At 40.7% G+C, this 17,116-nt stretch overlaps 4 protein-coding genes across 4 annotated transcripts in view; 2 read left to right on the top strand and 2 right to left on the bottom strand.

The window, feature by feature from the left end:
* Window positions 1-429: 429 nt before the first annotated feature.
* On the bottom strand, window positions 430-1,866 carry mia (MIA SH3 domain containing). The gene is made up of 4 exons (XM_005941426.3): window positions 1,347-1,866; window positions 1,129-1,262; window positions 858-968; window positions 430-775 (listed from the first exon to the last, which is right to left on the bottom strand). Exons 1-4 carry the CDS (start codon window positions 1,462-1,464, stop codon window positions 752-754), a joined length of 387 nt encoding a protein of 128 aa, XP_005941488.1. The 5' UTR covers window positions 1,465-1,866; the 3' UTR covers window positions 430-751.
* An 86-nt stretch (window positions 1,867-1,952) lies between these two features.
* On the top strand, window positions 1,953-8,312 carry bicdl2 (BICD family like cargo adaptor 2). The gene is made up of 10 exons (XM_005941425.3): window positions 1,953-2,030; window positions 2,663-3,138; window positions 4,868-5,083; window positions 5,213-5,329; window positions 5,869-6,015; window positions 6,170-6,316; window positions 7,049-7,123; window positions 7,488-7,570; window positions 7,655-7,769; window positions 7,872-8,312. Exons 2-10 carry the CDS (start codon window positions 2,899-2,901, stop codon window positions 8,034-8,036), a joined length of 1,305 nt encoding a protein of 434 aa, XP_005941487.1. The 5' UTR covers window positions 1,953-2,030; window positions 2,663-2,898; the 3' UTR covers window positions 8,037-8,312.
* A 982-nt stretch (window positions 8,313-9,294) lies between these two features.
* On the bottom strand, window positions 9,295-16,125 carry si:dkey-71l1.1 (uncharacterized protein LOC569883 homolog). Its single transcript, XM_005941428.3, has 10 exons — window positions 15,944-16,125; window positions 15,306-15,505; window positions 14,872-14,939; window positions 14,693-14,785; window positions 14,473-14,574; window positions 14,140-14,245; window positions 11,104-11,226; window positions 10,894-10,970; window positions 10,713-10,815; window positions 9,295-10,620 (listed from the first exon to the last, which is right to left on the bottom strand). The coding sequence occupies exons 2-10, from the start codon at window positions 15,487-15,489 to the stop codon at window positions 10,481-10,483; spliced, it is 996 nt and encodes a 331-aa protein (XP_005941490.1). The 5' UTR covers window positions 15,490-15,505; window positions 15,944-16,125; the 3' UTR covers window positions 9,295-10,480.
* A 193-nt stretch (window positions 16,126-16,318) lies between these two features.
* Window positions 16,319-17,116, top strand: part of fdxacb1 (ferredoxin-fold anticodon binding domain containing 1) — a 4,501-nt gene continuing 3,703 nt past the window's right edge. The window contains exon 1 of the mRNA XM_014339774.2: window positions 16,319-16,835. Within this exon, the coding sequence (XP_014195260.1) occupies window positions 16,658-16,835 (178 nt within the window). The 5' untranslated portion in view covers window positions 16,319-16,657. The remainder of the gene's footprint in view (window positions 16,836-17,116) is intronic.

Here is a 17,116-nt window from a genome sequence, read left to right as displayed (position 1 = left end):
ATTTATGTCATGAATGTGCAGCCAATATGCAGCAAGTGTTTGATGATATCATGTGAAAATCTATGAAGAATGTTTTCAGTAACTAGTTGAACCTGTGCAATGCAACAATGCAGCAAAAGGTGTGGGTGGTTATGTACAGTGAATGTAGAGCTGCTGATATTTTTTTCAGACACTTTATTAATATTGGGGAACTGGAGCTTTCAGGAATGAAGGTTTAGCCTGGTCTCAAAAAGCACCAGATAAATGCTTTGCGGCACGCTTTATTTATTAAACAATGCAAAAGTCCCCTCTAATAAATTGAAATTTCTTACTTCATTGCTGCTTTTAAAACAGTTTTTACAATCTGACATTGCCTGTTGATAAGACACACAACGCTCACGAAAAAGGAATAGCTTTAGCAGAGAAAAGGAGGGCACAAGTCGTGTTTCCTTCATTTGTAAGTGCACGATGGACAACTTTTATTATTATCTGCAAAACCTCAGATAAACAGGAGCATTACAGACAATGTACATCGTTCATCTGTCAACAAAGCAAGGCTGCAGAACCGCTGCTGATGTCTAAGTCATCAAAAGACAGCAAGACCATCAATGGAGACATGAAATTATAATAATACGTTTTCATAATAATACATGCACTCATTGCTGTGCAGAGTTTATGCATACTTCTATTGGCGCTCATGTTATTAGATGCATAAAAATAAGCTGTCAGCAGTGTGCATCATATCAAGTTAAGTTTCTTGGGAAGTGTATTATCAGTAACAGTAGAAGTCCCATTTCTGGAAAAAAGAAGATACACTGAATCAGGAGAAAGCACTAAATAATTCATATGCACATGTGCATGTGTGTGTGTTCACCTACAGTAGTTTTGACTTCAGTTGTGGCTGGCATGAGAGCGTGTGTCTCCTCCACTATGCTACTGGGGAAGTGGCCAATGCGAGCTTCCTGTTGTCCATAATAGGCGTCTTGTACCTGGGAAAAGATGACGCAGATAACATTTGTTTGATAACATTCAAAACTTTTAAATGTTTTGCTGCACATGGAAGCCCAAGCCTGTGACATTTTCACAGTTTTATGGTTAGAGCCGTGCCCAGGCCATTTATAGCCACATAAATATGTCACTTTTACTCACGCTGCCAGCCCAGAAGAGATTCCCTCTGTCTTTTAGCATTGCATAAACATAGACAAGCTGCCCCTGCCTGATGGGGATGAACCTGCAGTCTCCAGGGTAGTAGTCCTGCAGTGCACGAGCTATCAAGATAGGATCTGTGCAGGGACAAATGTCATGAGCTATAATGTGATATGAATCTGACCTTTTTTTCAGAAGCAAAATAAACAGTTGATACTTACAGCTGCACTCGGAGTCAGCACAGAGTTTCTTGTCAGAGAGTTTAGGCATTTGCTTTCCAGCTTCAGAGGTTCCCAACACAAGGCACAGGGAAAGAGCAAACCACAGTTCAAAAGCCATGTCTTTACGTCAATGTACCTACTGATGGAAAAGCCTTTTTTCTCAGCTAGGAAGGTCCTGGTTTTCAGTCTTCTTGTAAGTCTGTTTGGCCACTCTTAAAATGAAGGTGCAGCAGAAGCAGTCCCCTTTTTCTTCTTCCCCCAACCCTTCGTCATATGAGCACACACAGAGCTCCTTTGAAATTCTTCAAGCAGGTAAACAGGATGGGGCAAAGGGGGTGGGGAGTAGACAGACCCCTGCTTGTCTCCTAGACTTTTCCATCTGTCACATAATGCAAACCCCTCCCCAGTGAATTCCCCAGAATTAATCACTTCCTTGTTTAACTGCCTGATATCCAATCAGCAACTATTAATTTTACCCCACTTTTCCAGTATTCCCTGTTCTTTCTGTCAGTTCCTCTTGCTTTTTCCCTCGCTTCACCTTTGGAACTCAGTAGGTGGAGCCATGTGCTTTATTTACATAATGAACGTTTCCACTACCAAGGAAACCAGCTGAGCTTCTCTTGCGCAAACACTCCCAAACAGGAAGACTGTACCTGTTAGCCTGCGGTGGCAGAGAGCTGTCAGGTAAGACCTAACTTATCATTTTTCAAAGTCTGGTGGAAAATAGGTTAACACGGATTCTGTCAACTGTCGTACTGGCAATAAAGTAGGACTGAGTTTATTACTTGTATTTTAAAGGACTTTAAATAGCATGTCAGCACAGATTCATGATACCAATAGGTAATAACAGGTGAGAAGCAAATAGTGACAGACTTGATAGTTGAGGCTGGTGAGACTCCAGATACTGACACTGCTACACTGTGACTGAAATTCACCTTATACGGTCTAAATTTGAATAAAAATAATCTGGGAATTATTCATGATAGCATTGAATTATCAAACAAAAAGCTTTTTTTTAAGACTAAGCCTATGCTGATTGTTTATTGATAATTTGACCTAAACGTATTACTTAAGAGTCTACTTGAAATACTCAACACATTGTAGTGATCACAAGAAGTAGCAGTTCACAGTGCCTCTGGAATTTAGGGAGGAGACAATGATAATAGTGCAGGTTGGTGTTTCGGTCAGAGCTACAAAAGCACCTGTCAGACAAAAGATCTCCTTTTAGGCCATGCTGGATTATATTACCAGGAAGCAGCTAGTGTGATATTCACACAAGGTTTTCTGTGTTATTAAATGTCTTTTCTTGCCCAAAGATGTCCCGGTAAAGACCAGAAGAGAAGAAGAAGTGAATGATATAAGCACTGGGACCACACACTGAAGCACAAGGAATACTATGGATAACAAAAGTGGAACCCAAACACCTGTAAACTAAACCATCAGGAAACAGAAAGTCCTGACTCTCTATCCATTCTCTTCCACTGAAGAGAGACTGAATCACAACTGCAGGACTTGGGATAGTACTTTTTAACTGATCCTTCAACTGTCAGCTATGTTCAGCAAAAACAGTCTTCCCTCATCCAGCTTGGAGGACTCGTTCTTTCCTCTCTCTCCCTCCTCCTCGGTCTCTCTCTCCTTTGGTCTCCCCTCATCCACATCCTCCCCTGGAAGCACTGACAGTGGAGGAGGCATAGAGACTGACCTGATTCTAGCTGCTGAGCTGGGACGGGCTTTACTGGAGAAGAATGAGGAGCTGGCAGCCTCTCTGGAGCAGAGGGAAAGGGAGCTGGAGGTAAGATTAAAGCTACTGTTGTCCCTTAATCTCCCAAAAGGTCATATTTGATAAACACATTTTTACACAAAATGAAATGGGAAGTAAGATTAGCTAAAATTACAAGCAAATCGCTGCATGAAGGCAAAACTTTTGGATGTGGCCTGCAGTGCACAGTCATTCCACCTGTGGGCAGAAGATTTGTCAGATTGCAAGGAGACAATGCAACCATGATAACCACCCCCACTGGAGGAGAAAGAGCTCCAACAATGTATAACCGCAGACTGAAACTTATGCAATGCCTTTAGCTGGCAAATCACTTCACTGTGCTGAAGGAGATTATATCTGGTTAGCTGTTAGGAAGCTAATGCTAACTTTGTCTCATAAAGCTGCCATAGATCACCAAGGGACTTGCAGACATACCATTACTGACTACTGCTTTACAAAATAGCTTAAGTTACACAGTGTGAAAATGCTATCAGAAATAGATATATAGATAGATTTTATCTATGTATAAAGTATTTAAACCATTTGTTTTTTCTCTACAGAGATAACAATACATTTAACATTAAATGTGGCAGCACAAAGCAAATTCTATCATTCTAGTTCTAGTATGCAGTCTAATCATTAAAAATGGTCAAAGCATGTGACATCAGCTATGTTCCCCAGTTACCCAGTTATGTAATCAAATGTTCTACAGCCATAACAATCTTTTATGCTGGCTATGATAATGATCCATGATTACATGGCAGCCATCATGTCATGATTTCTTAATCCACTGTTATTCCAAATAGTGTTTCTGCAACTGCATTAGAGGTGAGCCAATCAATTTAAATATCGTTAGTATCGATACCAATGCCGCTACTGGTATCGGACTGATACTAGAGTGATGAGATCAATGTATTGTTTCAATCCTCTAAGTTCAGTATGTAGCCTTCAATTGGGTTAAACATATTTTTGGAAAATATACCCCAAACATGCACTATGAAAAATGGCTCGACCTTTTTGTGTTGACTGTAGTGTCTGTTTTATTTATAGCCTATAGCACATTCAAACAGAAGCTGACCCAAAGTGCTTTAGAGACAGGCAAATTTACATCCCAGGGCTCTAAAAAGGTTTTAAAATACATGCAAAGCTGAAAGGTGTGTTTTATTGTGTCAACAAATAATTGTGCAAAGTAAAAATCACAGTGATTTAAGTGGTCATTAAAATGTGTTCAGAATTAAAGTATCAGTATCAGTATCAACAATACTGGCCTTTTATTTACTTGGTATCAGATGATACCAAAAATTTTCAGTATTTTGCACTACAGTGCAATGTATGGGACATAACACGGTGCTTCCAATTCCTGATAAGTATGCATTACTTAACCTGCATGCGCTCCAACTTAATGTGAGTTAAGTACAATTAACTTTAGCAGAAGTCATTTAAGTAGATCTTCACCATATATCAGATTCATGTGGCTTTGTGTTAGTTATACTGTTTTTGCAGCTTTTAATTTTTTAATTAATAAATCTGCCCCCAGTGCAGAATCGACAAGCACAGAGAAATAAACAGAAAAGTATTTTTCATGAAATACAATGTTAAATGTTCTTTGAATGTTTTTGATTACATGTAACCTTTTTTTTCTGAGTCTTCCTATTGAGCACGCTGGCTTGCTGTCACACTGCCATGTCCAGGACTGGAGTCACCATTCATGTCATCAGGAAAGTCTGGTTATTGAAGCTGGTTCATATGGTGTTTAATACAGGCTTTACAGCAGGAGAAGCACGTTCTTCAGAGGAAGCTGGAGATGAATGAACTGGCATTTGGACAGAGGGAGGCGGAGCTAACTGCTGATTTAACAACTCTGCGGGCTGAGGTGGAGAAACATCAGAGTCAAGGGCGTGACCGGCGAAAAGATGAAAGCGAGCAGATGATCCAGTTAGCCAACCATAACCAGAGACTGGTTGAGCAGCTGGCAGAGGTTTGTTTTAATGGATCAGTGAATCTCTGCACGTATGTTGCATCACAGGAAAATGCAGACTAACAGGTTTAGATAGTCCTACCTTTATTATTCACACCTTTCTCACCTTCCCACTTCTCACACATCTAGGCTGTGACACTGGAGCATTCCTTGAGGACTGAACTGCGTACCATCAGAGACGAAATGGAAGAATCATCTTTTAGCCGAAACATCAGCTTTACACAGTTAGAGAACATACAAGCAGAGGTAAACCCATAAGTAAAACATTGCATACACAAAAGTTTTGGTTTTATTATGAACAGCACACCCAAAAAGCACAAAGAGTAGCAGTAGCACCACATGAAAGTACAAGACCTGCTTTTTAGAGGCAAGTCTTAAGTTCGCAATGAAAAGTCCACAAACCACATCTTTTGGGAGTCAATTTTCATATAGCATAAGCTAAAATCAAATCTCATGTTCGGATAATTTGAGTCTGGCTTGAGACTAAATACCAGCAAAAATAAGTAAAATTCTTAACGTCATGGAGGTCTGACAAGTCTTCAGTCACAATAATTTGTGTCATCATGAAGCATGAAAATCTGGTTACAAAATAACTGTAACGAGAAATAGTGGAAAATTCTTAAAATGTTCAGTTGAGGTGTAAACCAACAATCAGGATGCTGATTTTATAAACCTCTTAACAACCTCGAGGTGTGCAGGAAGTAGGCTTTGGGGTGACATCTGGGCTGACAATGCTAAAACAGCTTTTATATTGCTAGTCTATCCTTTTGATCCTTCTCATACAGAACAGAGTTTTGCAAGAGCGGCGGTCACACATGGAGACGCAACTAAAAGCTTCAGGGGAAGACAACCAAAGACTTCGCATGGAGCGAGAGCGCTTCAGAGACAGACTGTCAGAAATGCAGATGAAACTCAAAGAGAAAGAAGCAGAGGTGAGCAATAAATCGGAGGCATATTTAGGATCAGCCGTGGTGTTGACCGATGAAACTTAAGGCAGTTATATCTGTTGCAGGAAGCATTGCTCATCACAAGCAGAGGTCACTAAAACGTTCTCGATCTGTGTGTGTGCATGTGCTTGGTGTGTAGATAGAGCAGGAGCAGGGAGTGGTGTTTGAGTTGCGCACCTTGAATCGCTCTCTACAGCAAAAAGCTCTGAACCTGGATGAAGACAGCATCCTGGACAGGACACAAGCAGAACCTTTGTCTCTGCTGAGTGAAATTCAGCAGTCACAGGTGCCCACAGAAACACACCCACCGAGTAACTCCACAGTCTAAGTCAGTGTGTACCGATCCTGTGTACCAAAGCTTGTCTGGATAATCCTTGTACTCGTGTATGTTTACATGATCCATCCGATATTGATTTTTGTCTCTTGAGCACAGAGATTTCTCCAGATTCACTGAACCTTTTTATTGTTCTGTAGCTGATGATGTCTTCACTTTTTTACATTGACAAACATTATTATGAACTTGTTCCACAATTTGTAGGCACAGTATTTTTAAGATTAGTGACCGCTGCCTTTGTTTGCTCCTGAGAAACTTTGTCTCTCTTAAACATTCTCTTTTAAACCCAGTCTTTTACTGACCTGTTTGCCAGTTAACCCAATTAGTTGCAAAATGTTCCCCTAGCTGTTTCATCTTAGTGCATATTACTTTTTCAGCCGTCTGTTGCGAGCGTCCAAGCGTTTTTGAGAAAACACTGACATAAATTGGTACAGATCAGCTTATGTATTCAGCATAAGTGAATGTGGTGATCTAGGCAGGTAAAAAGAGTCCTTTTCCACACTGAAAAAATCTCACTTTTTCAAATTTACCTTGCTTATACATTAATCTCGCCCCATAGTGCACAAGTCTGCCAAAAAAAGCAACATATTTGCAGGACAAATTTGCATTAACAGCACAAATGCCTAGTTAAGTGTTGGACCCCTCTGACTTTTTGTGATGCGGTGTATATCTCTCCTGTTACAGGCTAAAGAGGCTCTTCTAGCTCACTCCACAGTGCTACAAGCGAGAGATGAAGAAATACAGGCACTCAAAGAACAGGTCAGTGAAACTGTATGCTGTATATACTGTCCTTACTGCTGCAGGAATAGAAAAAGACATATTTGCTGATTTGTCTAGCAAAAACAGACAATATAGGAAGCACCAACTGAAGTCACGGAATTACATTTTTTAATAATGTGCTATAGAATCAGTATGTTTAAGTTTGGATTAATTTAATCAACATGTGTTGATTAAATTGTGAAGACGTGTGTGATGTGACGATTTGAGGCTAACTGTGTGACATTATGTAGCCTATTTTCCTCTGCTCAGCTTTTATCTGTGCACGACTTTATAATATCACATTTATTTTGGAGGCCAATCATGCTCTAATATGATCAATGTGAGTGATGTATTTACACATCAGCTTGAAGGTCAGAGAGAAGAACTCGAGTCTCTGAGGGAGGAAATTCAGCTGTGTGGCCGCAGTTCAGGAAAGCCAAGCTACAGGTAATGCTATGCTGATTAGTTTAGTTTCTCTCAATTTTATTTAGATTTTATTAAGATAAATCTGTTTTTAAAATTTCCATTTAGGTCCTTAGAAAGTGAACTGGTCACGGTGCGTCAAGAGAAAGAATCACTAACTCAGCAGCTTCTCAACACCATCAAGCAGAAGGTGGCGCTGTCTCAAGAGCTGGAGGCCTGGCAGGTTTGTGTACCTGGATACAAAACTACAGATAGTCTCTTTTGGAAAAATGGACTTATTATTATTATTATACTTTTGTAATCTGAACCTTTGCTCTTGCTCCAGGAGGACATGCGGGTGGTGATAAATCAACAGGTTCAGCAAAGGGAGGAGGAGAGGAAGAAAGAGAGCCAGCAAGAAAAAGGTGCTACAGGACTCCAAAGAAGCAGGTCTTTGAGAATGAAGGGAGAAGGATCGAAAGGATTCCTCTCTTTTTTCAAAGATATATAACAGCAAGAAGACTCCCAGGTTTAAATGAACAGTATCCGCAATTTTCTTTGCCACTCTGTCTTTTGTGGCCAGATAATGGACACTAATGCCATATTAGCAACAAGTGACTTGTTTACATACCTATATTTGTATATATGTATATACAGTGTATTATTAATTTCATACTTTATATTAAAAAAAAGTCTCAACTGAGTGTTGGATATGTTATCATCTTTTCTTGCATTATTTAAGTCACTTCTAGTTTTTTAACCTCCTAAAACCTGGCGTCCACATATGTGGACATTACATTTTGAGTTATTTAGACCAAAGTACTCAATTTTGCTCTACAAGAGCCTGATATCCACTTACGAGGACATTATACTGCTACTGTTTTAAACGAATATGCACATATGTGGCTCTCATTTTTCTTAGAAACAAAAATCAGATAAAAAGAAAATCTGGTAATTCTTTGTTTTTTGATCAAAGTGAAATTAAAAATGCATGCCGTGGAAGAGTTCAGATTTCAGGAGGTTAAAGACAAAAGTTTACAAGATTTTTAGAGGCAGCATGCAAATAAGAAGGAATAAGAGATTAAAAAGGACCTATCATTTTCAGGTCTTATCCTTTACTATGTTACACATTATTCAAAGTTCAAAAACAATCTTTCTTTTTTTTTTAAATCTCACACACATTAGACCTCAGTGCAATCTCACAACACACCCTCTCCTTTGAACCCACTTTCTTATGACTAGCTGCCCCTGACAAACAGAAAGTGGGATTTCTGTGCTGTCAGCATGAGCTGTGTGCCTTCCATAAGCATATTAAAAGGTATTCACTCTCATAGCCATCATCCAAAATCAAACACAGAATTTTTTTTTCCCAAAATGTAGCGTCTTATTGCAGTCTGAGGTCTGGGCTTCCATCTATCTTTGTGCAGATTTCGGTATTTGAAACTTTGGCCTTGTTTAAAAGGGACATCCACCACTAAAACAGTATATCAGGGAAAATCATCACAACTTAATGGAAGTTAATGGGAAGGAATATTTGCATGTTGATCCGAGAGTGGAAAATGTTCAGTTTAAGCAAATTCTTAATGAATCTGCAATCTTCAACTCTAATGATTTAAGTGAAAATTATCTGGCTTTCGTGTTTGTGTCTTGCTGAGCTATGAATAAGCAACAGGACGTAAAAAGGTACCTTGGTGCTGAGTTTAGGTTCAGACTTACTGTAGGTAGGTAACTGTCTGTTGAAATGCATGACATACAGTCAAAAGAAACAATGACAGAAATAACATCTTTAATAAATTAAGTTCAAAAAGATAGCCATCCCTTCCATTTCTCTCCGTGCTGACTTTATATAATGAATAAATCATATATATGCAACATTTCCCAGTTGAAGAGGACCGTAAATGCTCGAACGCAGTACGAGTAGTGCAGGTTGCATACAGTCAGTGTTACCAAATGCCTTCATCTATACAGTATACATACAGCGCAGTCCTCAATCAGCAGACTTAGTGCATAGCCTCTTTCTCAACCATCAGAACCTTAAATTACTATATACAGTATGAAGCAGCACCTTTCTCTGTGTGGATTGCACACTATATAATATGCCGGCACACACAAAAAAAAGATCTGTACCCAATCAAACAAACATTCACCTACTCATGCATATTTTTTAAGGTTCTTACTGACGTTTTAACGTGAGCCGACCCATTTACTCATACTCAGATTCAGCATTTGCTGCCATTTGGAATGCTCTTCTAAGCATTTGCTTGTGTGCAGATTAGCCCACACAGACTGTCTTTTTATGAGTAAGCGCTGAACTTTTTCAGTTTAATGCTTTCTCTGTTTGTGTCGTGGTTAGAGAGCACCAAATGATTGTACATTCAAGCTAAAATTTAATATTTTGGCAGGTGAGTTGATGAGCTTTGTTTTTAATTGATACTGGCGCTGATGTAAACCAATCACTGCCTGTTAGATGGGCAAACATCTTTTGTAAGCATCTTGTGTAAATAGTCTATTAAAATTATAGCTGATGAGCAAAAACATTAAAAAGACTATTGTTCTTTAATACAGTGTACTTACATTAGATTTGTTTAGGACTACCCATAATATAAAATCTTTATTTTAACTTTACAGTACTGTATGCCTTTTATCCTTTTGGTTCAGTGTCCAGGAGTGGATGCACAGTTTGGGTTTAGGGAGACTGAAACATTTGTGTAGTCACATACTGTGCTGGAGCCCTCGAGGTGCTCATCCACTCCTCTTAGTGCAATCCTCTTGTTGTCACTCAGTCAGACAAACATCGCCTCCACTTAGAGAGGTAGGTGACTTAAAGAAACAGGAAGTGTTTTGGTGAGGCTGAAAAAGTCTCGCAAGGTCACGTTGTTAATGAAGCCTCTGAAACGTGCCTCTGGACGGATATCCAGGCAGCGGAGTGTAATTCCAGCGGGGGTTAGCTGATGATTAACCCACGTTGATGCCTAGACCCACTTGCAGTTTATCACCTTTATGATTTACAAAGGCACCCATAATCAGTGTGGCTGGGAGAGGAGTCAGGCGCTTCTCCAACACACCTCCTATTATGCACCGGCTGTTTATCATACCTGGATACACACACAGAAACAAAAGACTCATGCATTGTGCTTTCATAATAGTTAACATCGCGCATGACTCAAAGTTACATCAGGAAATTTACCTCGAAAGACCATATTAGCCTCTGGGAGCTCCATCTGATACCCAAAGGATGTTGTGGTCTCCTGTGTCCTGGTACTGGCTTCAAACTCCACCCCTACTTGTATCTGCAAAGCACAAACATACATTAATGATATGCCACTAAGGTAAATGGTGTTTACGCTTATGGGTGGCACTGGCTGTACCTGTTTGTTGGCTCTGTGATAGTAGCTTGCATGGGCACCTCCTTTGCCAGCATTCAATGTTGCCACCCAGTTTGGTCCTGCATGAAGAGACAGAACACCCACCCACCACCCCCACTGTGGCTAAATCAAAGCTCAACAAAGGAGAGATGATACCAGCTCTGTTAAAATATGATATGCGAGGCAGATTCATGAGTAAAAACAACATCTCACTTGAGTACTGTCCAGCCAGAGTAAGGATGCCTCCTTCTTCTGCTCGTCCCCGATGGTAGACCAGCTCTCCTCCTAACACCAGCCCAGAAGACACGCTCTGCAGGAAATGCGCCACCAGGATAACTGTCCAGGAAAAACACACAGCAAGATAACAGAAAAATCATCAAGGGGCACATCAGTGAAAAATACCAGAAAAAGTGTTAAATTATTTTCTTCTCATGTTGCGGGATAACAAAGAAAAGCCAACATCCACCCATCCATCTATTTCCTGCCACTCTTTCACGTCCATGTGCAGCTTTCTAAGTAGAGATGCCGAGACCTGCTTCTCCACACCACTTCCCCCACCTCTTATGTGGATACACTAAGTGATCCCAAGCAAGCTGGGACATGTCCCAATAGGACACGTCTGCAACACCTCACCTAGGAGGTGCCCTGGAGGCATCCTTTCAGATGCCTGAACCACCCTAACTGGCTCTTTTTAATGTGGAAGAGTAACTACCCTCCTGAATGACTAAGCTTCTCAGGGTGAATCGAGAAGCTGTTTGGAGGAAGCACTTCCACTGCTCCACTCTTCCTTTAGTCACCTATGACAGCTTCACTTTCATGCTCATGTCTCTCTTTTCCACAACACACTGGTGTAGCGTTCACATCACTGCACCCTCCACGCCAAGTTGTTTATCAATTTGTCACTCCACTCTCCTCTCACTCGTGAAGGGGATGCCGAGATACTTAAAACCCTCCACTTGAGGCAACGACTCATTCCCAACTCAAAGTGGGCACACCTCTGTTTTCTGGCTGACAACCATGGCCTCAGACATATAGGAGCTAATTCTCATCCAACCGCTTCACACTCAGCTGCAAACTGCCCAAGGGCAAGCTGGAGGCCACCGCCTGAAATCAATGACATGATCTGCAAAGCAGAGATAAACCTCTGAGACCTGCCAACCCTCAAACTTCCACCCCATGGCTGCTCATAGAAATTCTCGCATATTGCCAATAATCCAGACTAAGCTCTCACTACAGATGTACAAGAACTGGGGCAGCCTGTGACCAGAGGTGGAGTGTTTTTTGCTTAAGTAATGGAGCAGACTGGTCATGCACACATCCATGTGCATGCACACAGCAAGTGCAGCAAGTTTACATTAATAAAGTATAACTGAGCAAAAGTGATAAAATGTCAGACTGAATTTAGGAACATAAGTCATCTGTCTGACCATGTCCATCAGTTCCTTTAGCTCTCGCCTCCTGGGATGTATTTTCTCTTTTTCATTCTTAACCTGTGGGACTGTGCTCTATCTAACTTTGATGCCATGTCTCTCCCTTATTTATTCTCTGGTGAATTTGAATTCTTCTGCTATTCACAGAGTTACCGTCAGAGTTACAAACGTATCTGACAGCTCAGGCGGAGTGCAGGATTCAAATATTCCACCGTGTAAACTTGAAATCTGTGTTACAGCTGACCCGTCTATGTATTGAAGTTAGAATATAACAATGTCAACTGCCATTGTTTATTTATTTTTTCTTGTACACCATGTAATGCTACAATATTATTAAAGTCAGTATTATATACTGAAAAATTCAGACATTAATCTAAGACACTGCTGATCTTTGATTGGTAGCCATTTTCAACTACAACATCCAGATTAACCGAATCAACTTTTTGGGGTTTCCTTACCTGGATGATTGAGCATGCATTAAGACATATTAACGGTAGCATTTTGTCAGACAATATTACATCTGAGAGAAGAAGAAAAACACACTACATGAAAGTGATCTCTGGCACTGCAGAGCTGTATGAATGCACTCGCGTTCATTGCGGACCATTTTGCATATTTTGACGAAAAATGTTGAACACTGCAAATCCATCGGCTCACTTTAAAAAGTATCTCTAATGGCAGCATGGATGTTGTATTGTGACTCCCAGCAGGCTCTGGAAGGAAATCTAAATACATATTTAATGAAAGTAAGGGCACAAATAACTGTCTCCATGGACCAGATTTCCTAACACTGCATTACAACAAAGTCCTCTTTTAGGGTTAAGAAACTACTGTCAGGATTTAATGAGAGTAGCCACAGTGTCGGTTTTGTAGCTGAAAGGTGGGGACACAGCAGGTAACTTGGTCGCTGATCTTTTGGCAAATGTATTATAGAAGTTACAACACAAAATGCTGGGAAAATATTTAAACAAATCAAACAAATGTGATTTACTAAGGTTTGCTCTCAAGTTATAAAGTTATGCCGACAATGGCCTGTCAGTCTTTTATGGCTGCAGGGTAAAAAAATTGTTATTTGGTGTAGGATTTGTGAAAGTTGTAGTTATGTAGTTTCTTCTTTTCTAAAAACGTCTCTCTAACTATCTATGAGTTATACAGTATATACTGAAAATGTCCATCCAAATTCAGCTATTGATGTGAAAATCATGTGTAATATTGACTTTAATAAGCTGCTATACTCTGCAGAAACAGTAAGAAAAAAGAGCACAGCAACAATATCTTTATTAAAAAAAGATTGAGATTAGTTTGTTGTTTCTTCTACACATTGTACAGGTCAGCTGTTCCACACAGATCTGATGCTTGTAAGGTGGAATAGTTTGTAATGATGCAGCTTTCCTATGGATAAATCCTGCGTTCCACCTGAGTCTCAGTCCTCAGGACCTCATACAGCTCACAGCAGTTTCCTAACAGACCAGTTCACCCTTGTAGAAGGCATATTCCTTCTTCTTCAACCTCCTTCCAAGCATCTAAACTGCCCTCCCTCAACAGGTGTTCTCATTTTTCAAACATTAATTAGTGCGGGTAATTATAGAAAGGCTCTGACTGACTCTTTGTGTATAAATTAGCTCTCTGGGACCCTGGCAAAGACCTTTGCAGGTAGGGTGAGGGCTATGATCCCCCTGAAGCTGAAACACACCCTCTGCCAGGTCCACATTAGAAAGAGGGGAACTATCACTCCAGTGTAGAGCACTGTCTCCAACTTTCCATAGATCAGACCCTGATGGTTAATCCTCTGCTCATTTTTCCACCTGCCATTTCTCACCTGACTCTCTGAGGATGTCTGGGTTGGCCACCGTCACAGCAGCAGTAAAATCGTTCCCTCTGTACTCAGTTTCAAATTGCCACGTTACAAACTGGGACTGCTGGGTCTAAAACACATTGAGCAGTTCAAAAAATGTTACTCTACCGATAAAGTTTATAACAGAAAACAGAACAGGTATCCTTTCATGGAGCATTATACATTACAAACAGAGAAAGTAAAGACAAATATTCTGAAGAAAGATGTCAAAGGTGTCAAGATTTGTAATAGCTGTAGGAGGGAACTGAATGAATGAATGAATGCCATGTTTACAGACGTCAGATGTTATGATCACACCTGAAACACTGTCCTGGCTCGCACGCGCTCAGTGAGATGCAGCAGAGCGTGGGCATTCAGACTACCTGAGGAGTCCATCTCCCCGATCAACGCTGGAGCATCCTGAGATTTGACAAAGGAACAGAATGCGAGTTGTGAACACAAAAAGGCAGCAGCTCCCTCGCAGTTACCATTAAATTTTTTTATTATGAAGATAGCTTTGTGATGACTCACGCCTGACCTTGTCTTTGCTATAGTCGTCACTTTGCAGGTGCTCCACGTGAAATCGATAATACGACGGACTTACAGCGCTGAGGTGGAGCGTATGGCTGACCTGAAAACATTCCTTGGTTAATAATTATCACCTTTAAATGCTACAAACTGTTTGCATCTAAATTAAAGTGAATGGAAAAAAATCACCTTGAAGAAGCTGCTCAGGGTTTTATTCAATATCATCTTAACACCCTCAATCTGTTGAGGAAACACATCTGAAGAGGAAAAAACCAATCATGTCAAGAAACATTTAGATAATAGAATTTGTATTTCTGTAGCTGTTCACAGCTAGTAACAGAATTTAGAAACATAAGGACTGCTTTATTTAGCCTCAAAGGATTATGAGTAGCTAGAACCACACATTATACAAGGAAACATGGAGTTTTATCCATGGTTTTATCTTGTTTTTTTAAAATAACTTGGGTTAACCTTGCTGCTTTAGAAGTGCAATAGAAGTAAAATTGAAATTGACATTTAACCTTACAGGAAAACAGTTGCAACTCTAATGAAAGAAGCGTCTTTTTTGCCTCACTTTAAGCATGGTGAGCACTCCTCACTTCTCCTATGTTAACCAGTGATACCTTTGCAGCTCCTGTGCAACGAGTGAAAGCTGCCTGGGTTGGGAAGGCGGCCATCCCTCCTCTCCCAGCGCGGTGGACTGTCCCAGTGAGCAGGGTGTGCGTCCCAGCGGGAAGGAGGTGGGTCTGTGGAGAAAGGCCAGTTCTGATGGCCCGGACTGGAAGACAAAGCCAGAACGCTGCCCATGTGGGTGCTACACTCCCTACAAGACACAAAGACAAGATTTATTTCTCATACCTGCTAAAAAAGAAAAACTATGTTGTGCAAGGATACAACAGGGGAAGAGGACTAACCTCTTCTTAAGTGCATTTATGGGGAAAAAAATGTTTATTATTTTTATTTAGTCAGCTTTGGGGGGTTTTGGTTTTTTTTTTTTTTTTTTAGAAAACCTCAATATCAGAATTACAAATTGCATCAAAATTAACAGCACAAACCTACATTTTAAATGTATGAGAGCTTTGTATTGTTATGTCTCATCATACTGGTTTCCAAGGATTTTAAAACCAGGTCTGCATGGCTCTGCACGTCATGCATGCTGTTCTGAGGTTTATATGAGCAGGTGCCGCAGATCCGTCGGCTAGTATGACCTTAGCATCGGTAAAAACAGACATGTATGTGTGCTAACTGTTCTACTACCTACTTCCGATTTGATCGAAAGACCTTAAAATCCCGAGCGGAAATGAGAACCGCACATCAGGAAAACTGTCAGGCGGATTTTCCCTTAATTTCTTTACAAATACCAACTTGAGATGCAAAGCCAACTGATGCTGAGCTTCACTGATGCTGCAAATAGCTGCCTCGTGTGCCACCCCACAAATGCGTCCCTCTGAAACCACGGCGGGAACCCTGCGCATTTGAAAACTGCACACTTTTACACCTTACTGTATAAAACTGGCACTTCTGTGGCCACGTTATTAAAATTGCAGCTATTGACTATTGGCTCCCGTTCAGCCAATTATTATTATTGTATTGATTTGATCTTTTGAGGCAACGGGAGGGGAGCCTTTTGTTTCTAGTCGGACTATTTTATCTGCGACGCCGCTTCTAACGCAAGCTGCTACAGGTGAGCTCGGTTTTCACGTACTGCGGAGCTCGAGTTGGAGAAGGTCATCAGCTTTTATTCTCCAACAGCAGCGGTACTAACAGCGTCTCGCTCGCGCCTGTCTCAGCCAACAAAAACAAACAAAAAGCTTAAACATGGTTCTAAAACCACAATATTGACCCTTGAAGAAGACTGAAGGTGGCTGCTGTCACCCGCACACGCGGCTCATCCCTTTCAGGGACAGATTTTGGGGACAAGTTTTCACAGAGCTGAGTTTTTGGGAAGCAGCTTTGTTTGCGCTTTACCCTGGATATGTCTCCTTCGCGGGCAGTATTAATGGTGGGAGAAGGGAACTTCTCCTTTTCGGCCTCTGCCTGTCAGTTGTACTCCGAATCAGAGACCACCGTAACGGCCACTTGCCTGCAGCATCAGGAGGAGGCACTGCGGCACGAAGGCGCAGCTGATAACATCCAGACCATCAAGGACTCTGGTACGGCTTTTTACCAGCTGTAATAACTGCTGCTATTTTGAGTTTTATGGAGTTGTGCCCCTCTTTCTTTCTTTCTTTCTTTCTTTCTTTCTTGCATGCTATCTTTCTTGCATGCTATCTTTCTTGCATGCTATCTTTCTTGCATGCTATCTTTCTTGCATGCTTTCTTTCTTGCATGCTTTCTTTCTTTCTTGCATGCTATCTTTCTTGCATGCTATCTTTCTTTCTTTCTTTCTTTCTTTCTTTCTTGCATGCTATCTTTCTTTCTTTCTTTCTTTCTT

This window comes from Haplochromis burtoni, unplaced genomic scaffold, assembly GCF_018398535.1.
Source record: "Haplochromis burtoni strain Fernald_Lab_line unplaced genomic scaffold, NCSU_Asbu1 Contig_318, whole genome shotgun sequence".
Classification (NCBI taxonomy): Eukaryota; Metazoa; Chordata; class Actinopteri; order Cichliformes; family Cichlidae; genus Haplochromis; species Haplochromis burtoni.
This window is presented reverse-complemented; position numbering and strand designations above follow the sequence as displayed.

What these genes read in the sequence shown, in the direction of transcription:
- si:dkey-71l1.1 (XM_005941428.3), bottom strand. Translation starts at nt 15,489, where the DNA reads ATGGGCAGCGTTCTGGCTTTGTCTTCCAGTCCGGGCCATCAGAACTGG. An exon ending in AGACATCCTCAGAGAGTCAG is followed by an intron (nt 11,227 to 14,139) that starts GTGAGAAATGGC and finishes TTTCCTGGACAG; the next exon opens with TTATCCTGGTGGCGCATTTC. An exon ending in ATCACAGAGCCAACAAACAG is followed by an intron (nt 10,816 to 10,893) that starts GTACAGCCAGTG and finishes TGTGCTTTGCAG; the next exon opens with ATACAAGTAGGGGTGGAGTT.
- mia (XM_005941426.3), bottom strand. Translation starts at nt 1,464, where the DNA reads ATGGCTTTTGAACTGTGGTTTGCTCTTTCCCTGTGCCTTGTGTTGGGA. An exon ending in TGCTGACTCCGAGTGCAGCT is followed by an intron (nt 1,263 to 1,346) that starts GTAAGTATCAAC and finishes GTCCCTGCACAG; the next exon opens with ATCCTATCTTGATAGCTCGT. An exon ending in CAACTGAAGTCAAAACTACT is followed by an intron (nt 776 to 857) that starts GTAGGTGAACAC and finishes TCTTTTTTCCAG; the next exon opens with AAATGGGACTTCTACTGTTA.
- bicdl2 (XM_005941425.3), top strand. Translation starts at nt 2,899, where the DNA reads ATGTTCAGCAAAAACAGTCTTCCCTCATCCAGCTTGGAGGACTCGTTC. An exon ending in TCAAAGAGAAAGAAGCAGAG is followed by an intron (nt 6,016 to 6,169) that starts GTGAGCAATAAA and finishes CTTGGTGTGTAG; the next exon opens with ATAGAGCAGGAGCAGGGAGT. An exon ending in TCAGGAAAGCCAAGCTACAG is followed by an intron (nt 7,571 to 7,654) that starts GTAATGCTATGC and finishes ATTTCCATTTAG; the next exon opens with GTCCTTAGAAAGTGAACTGG.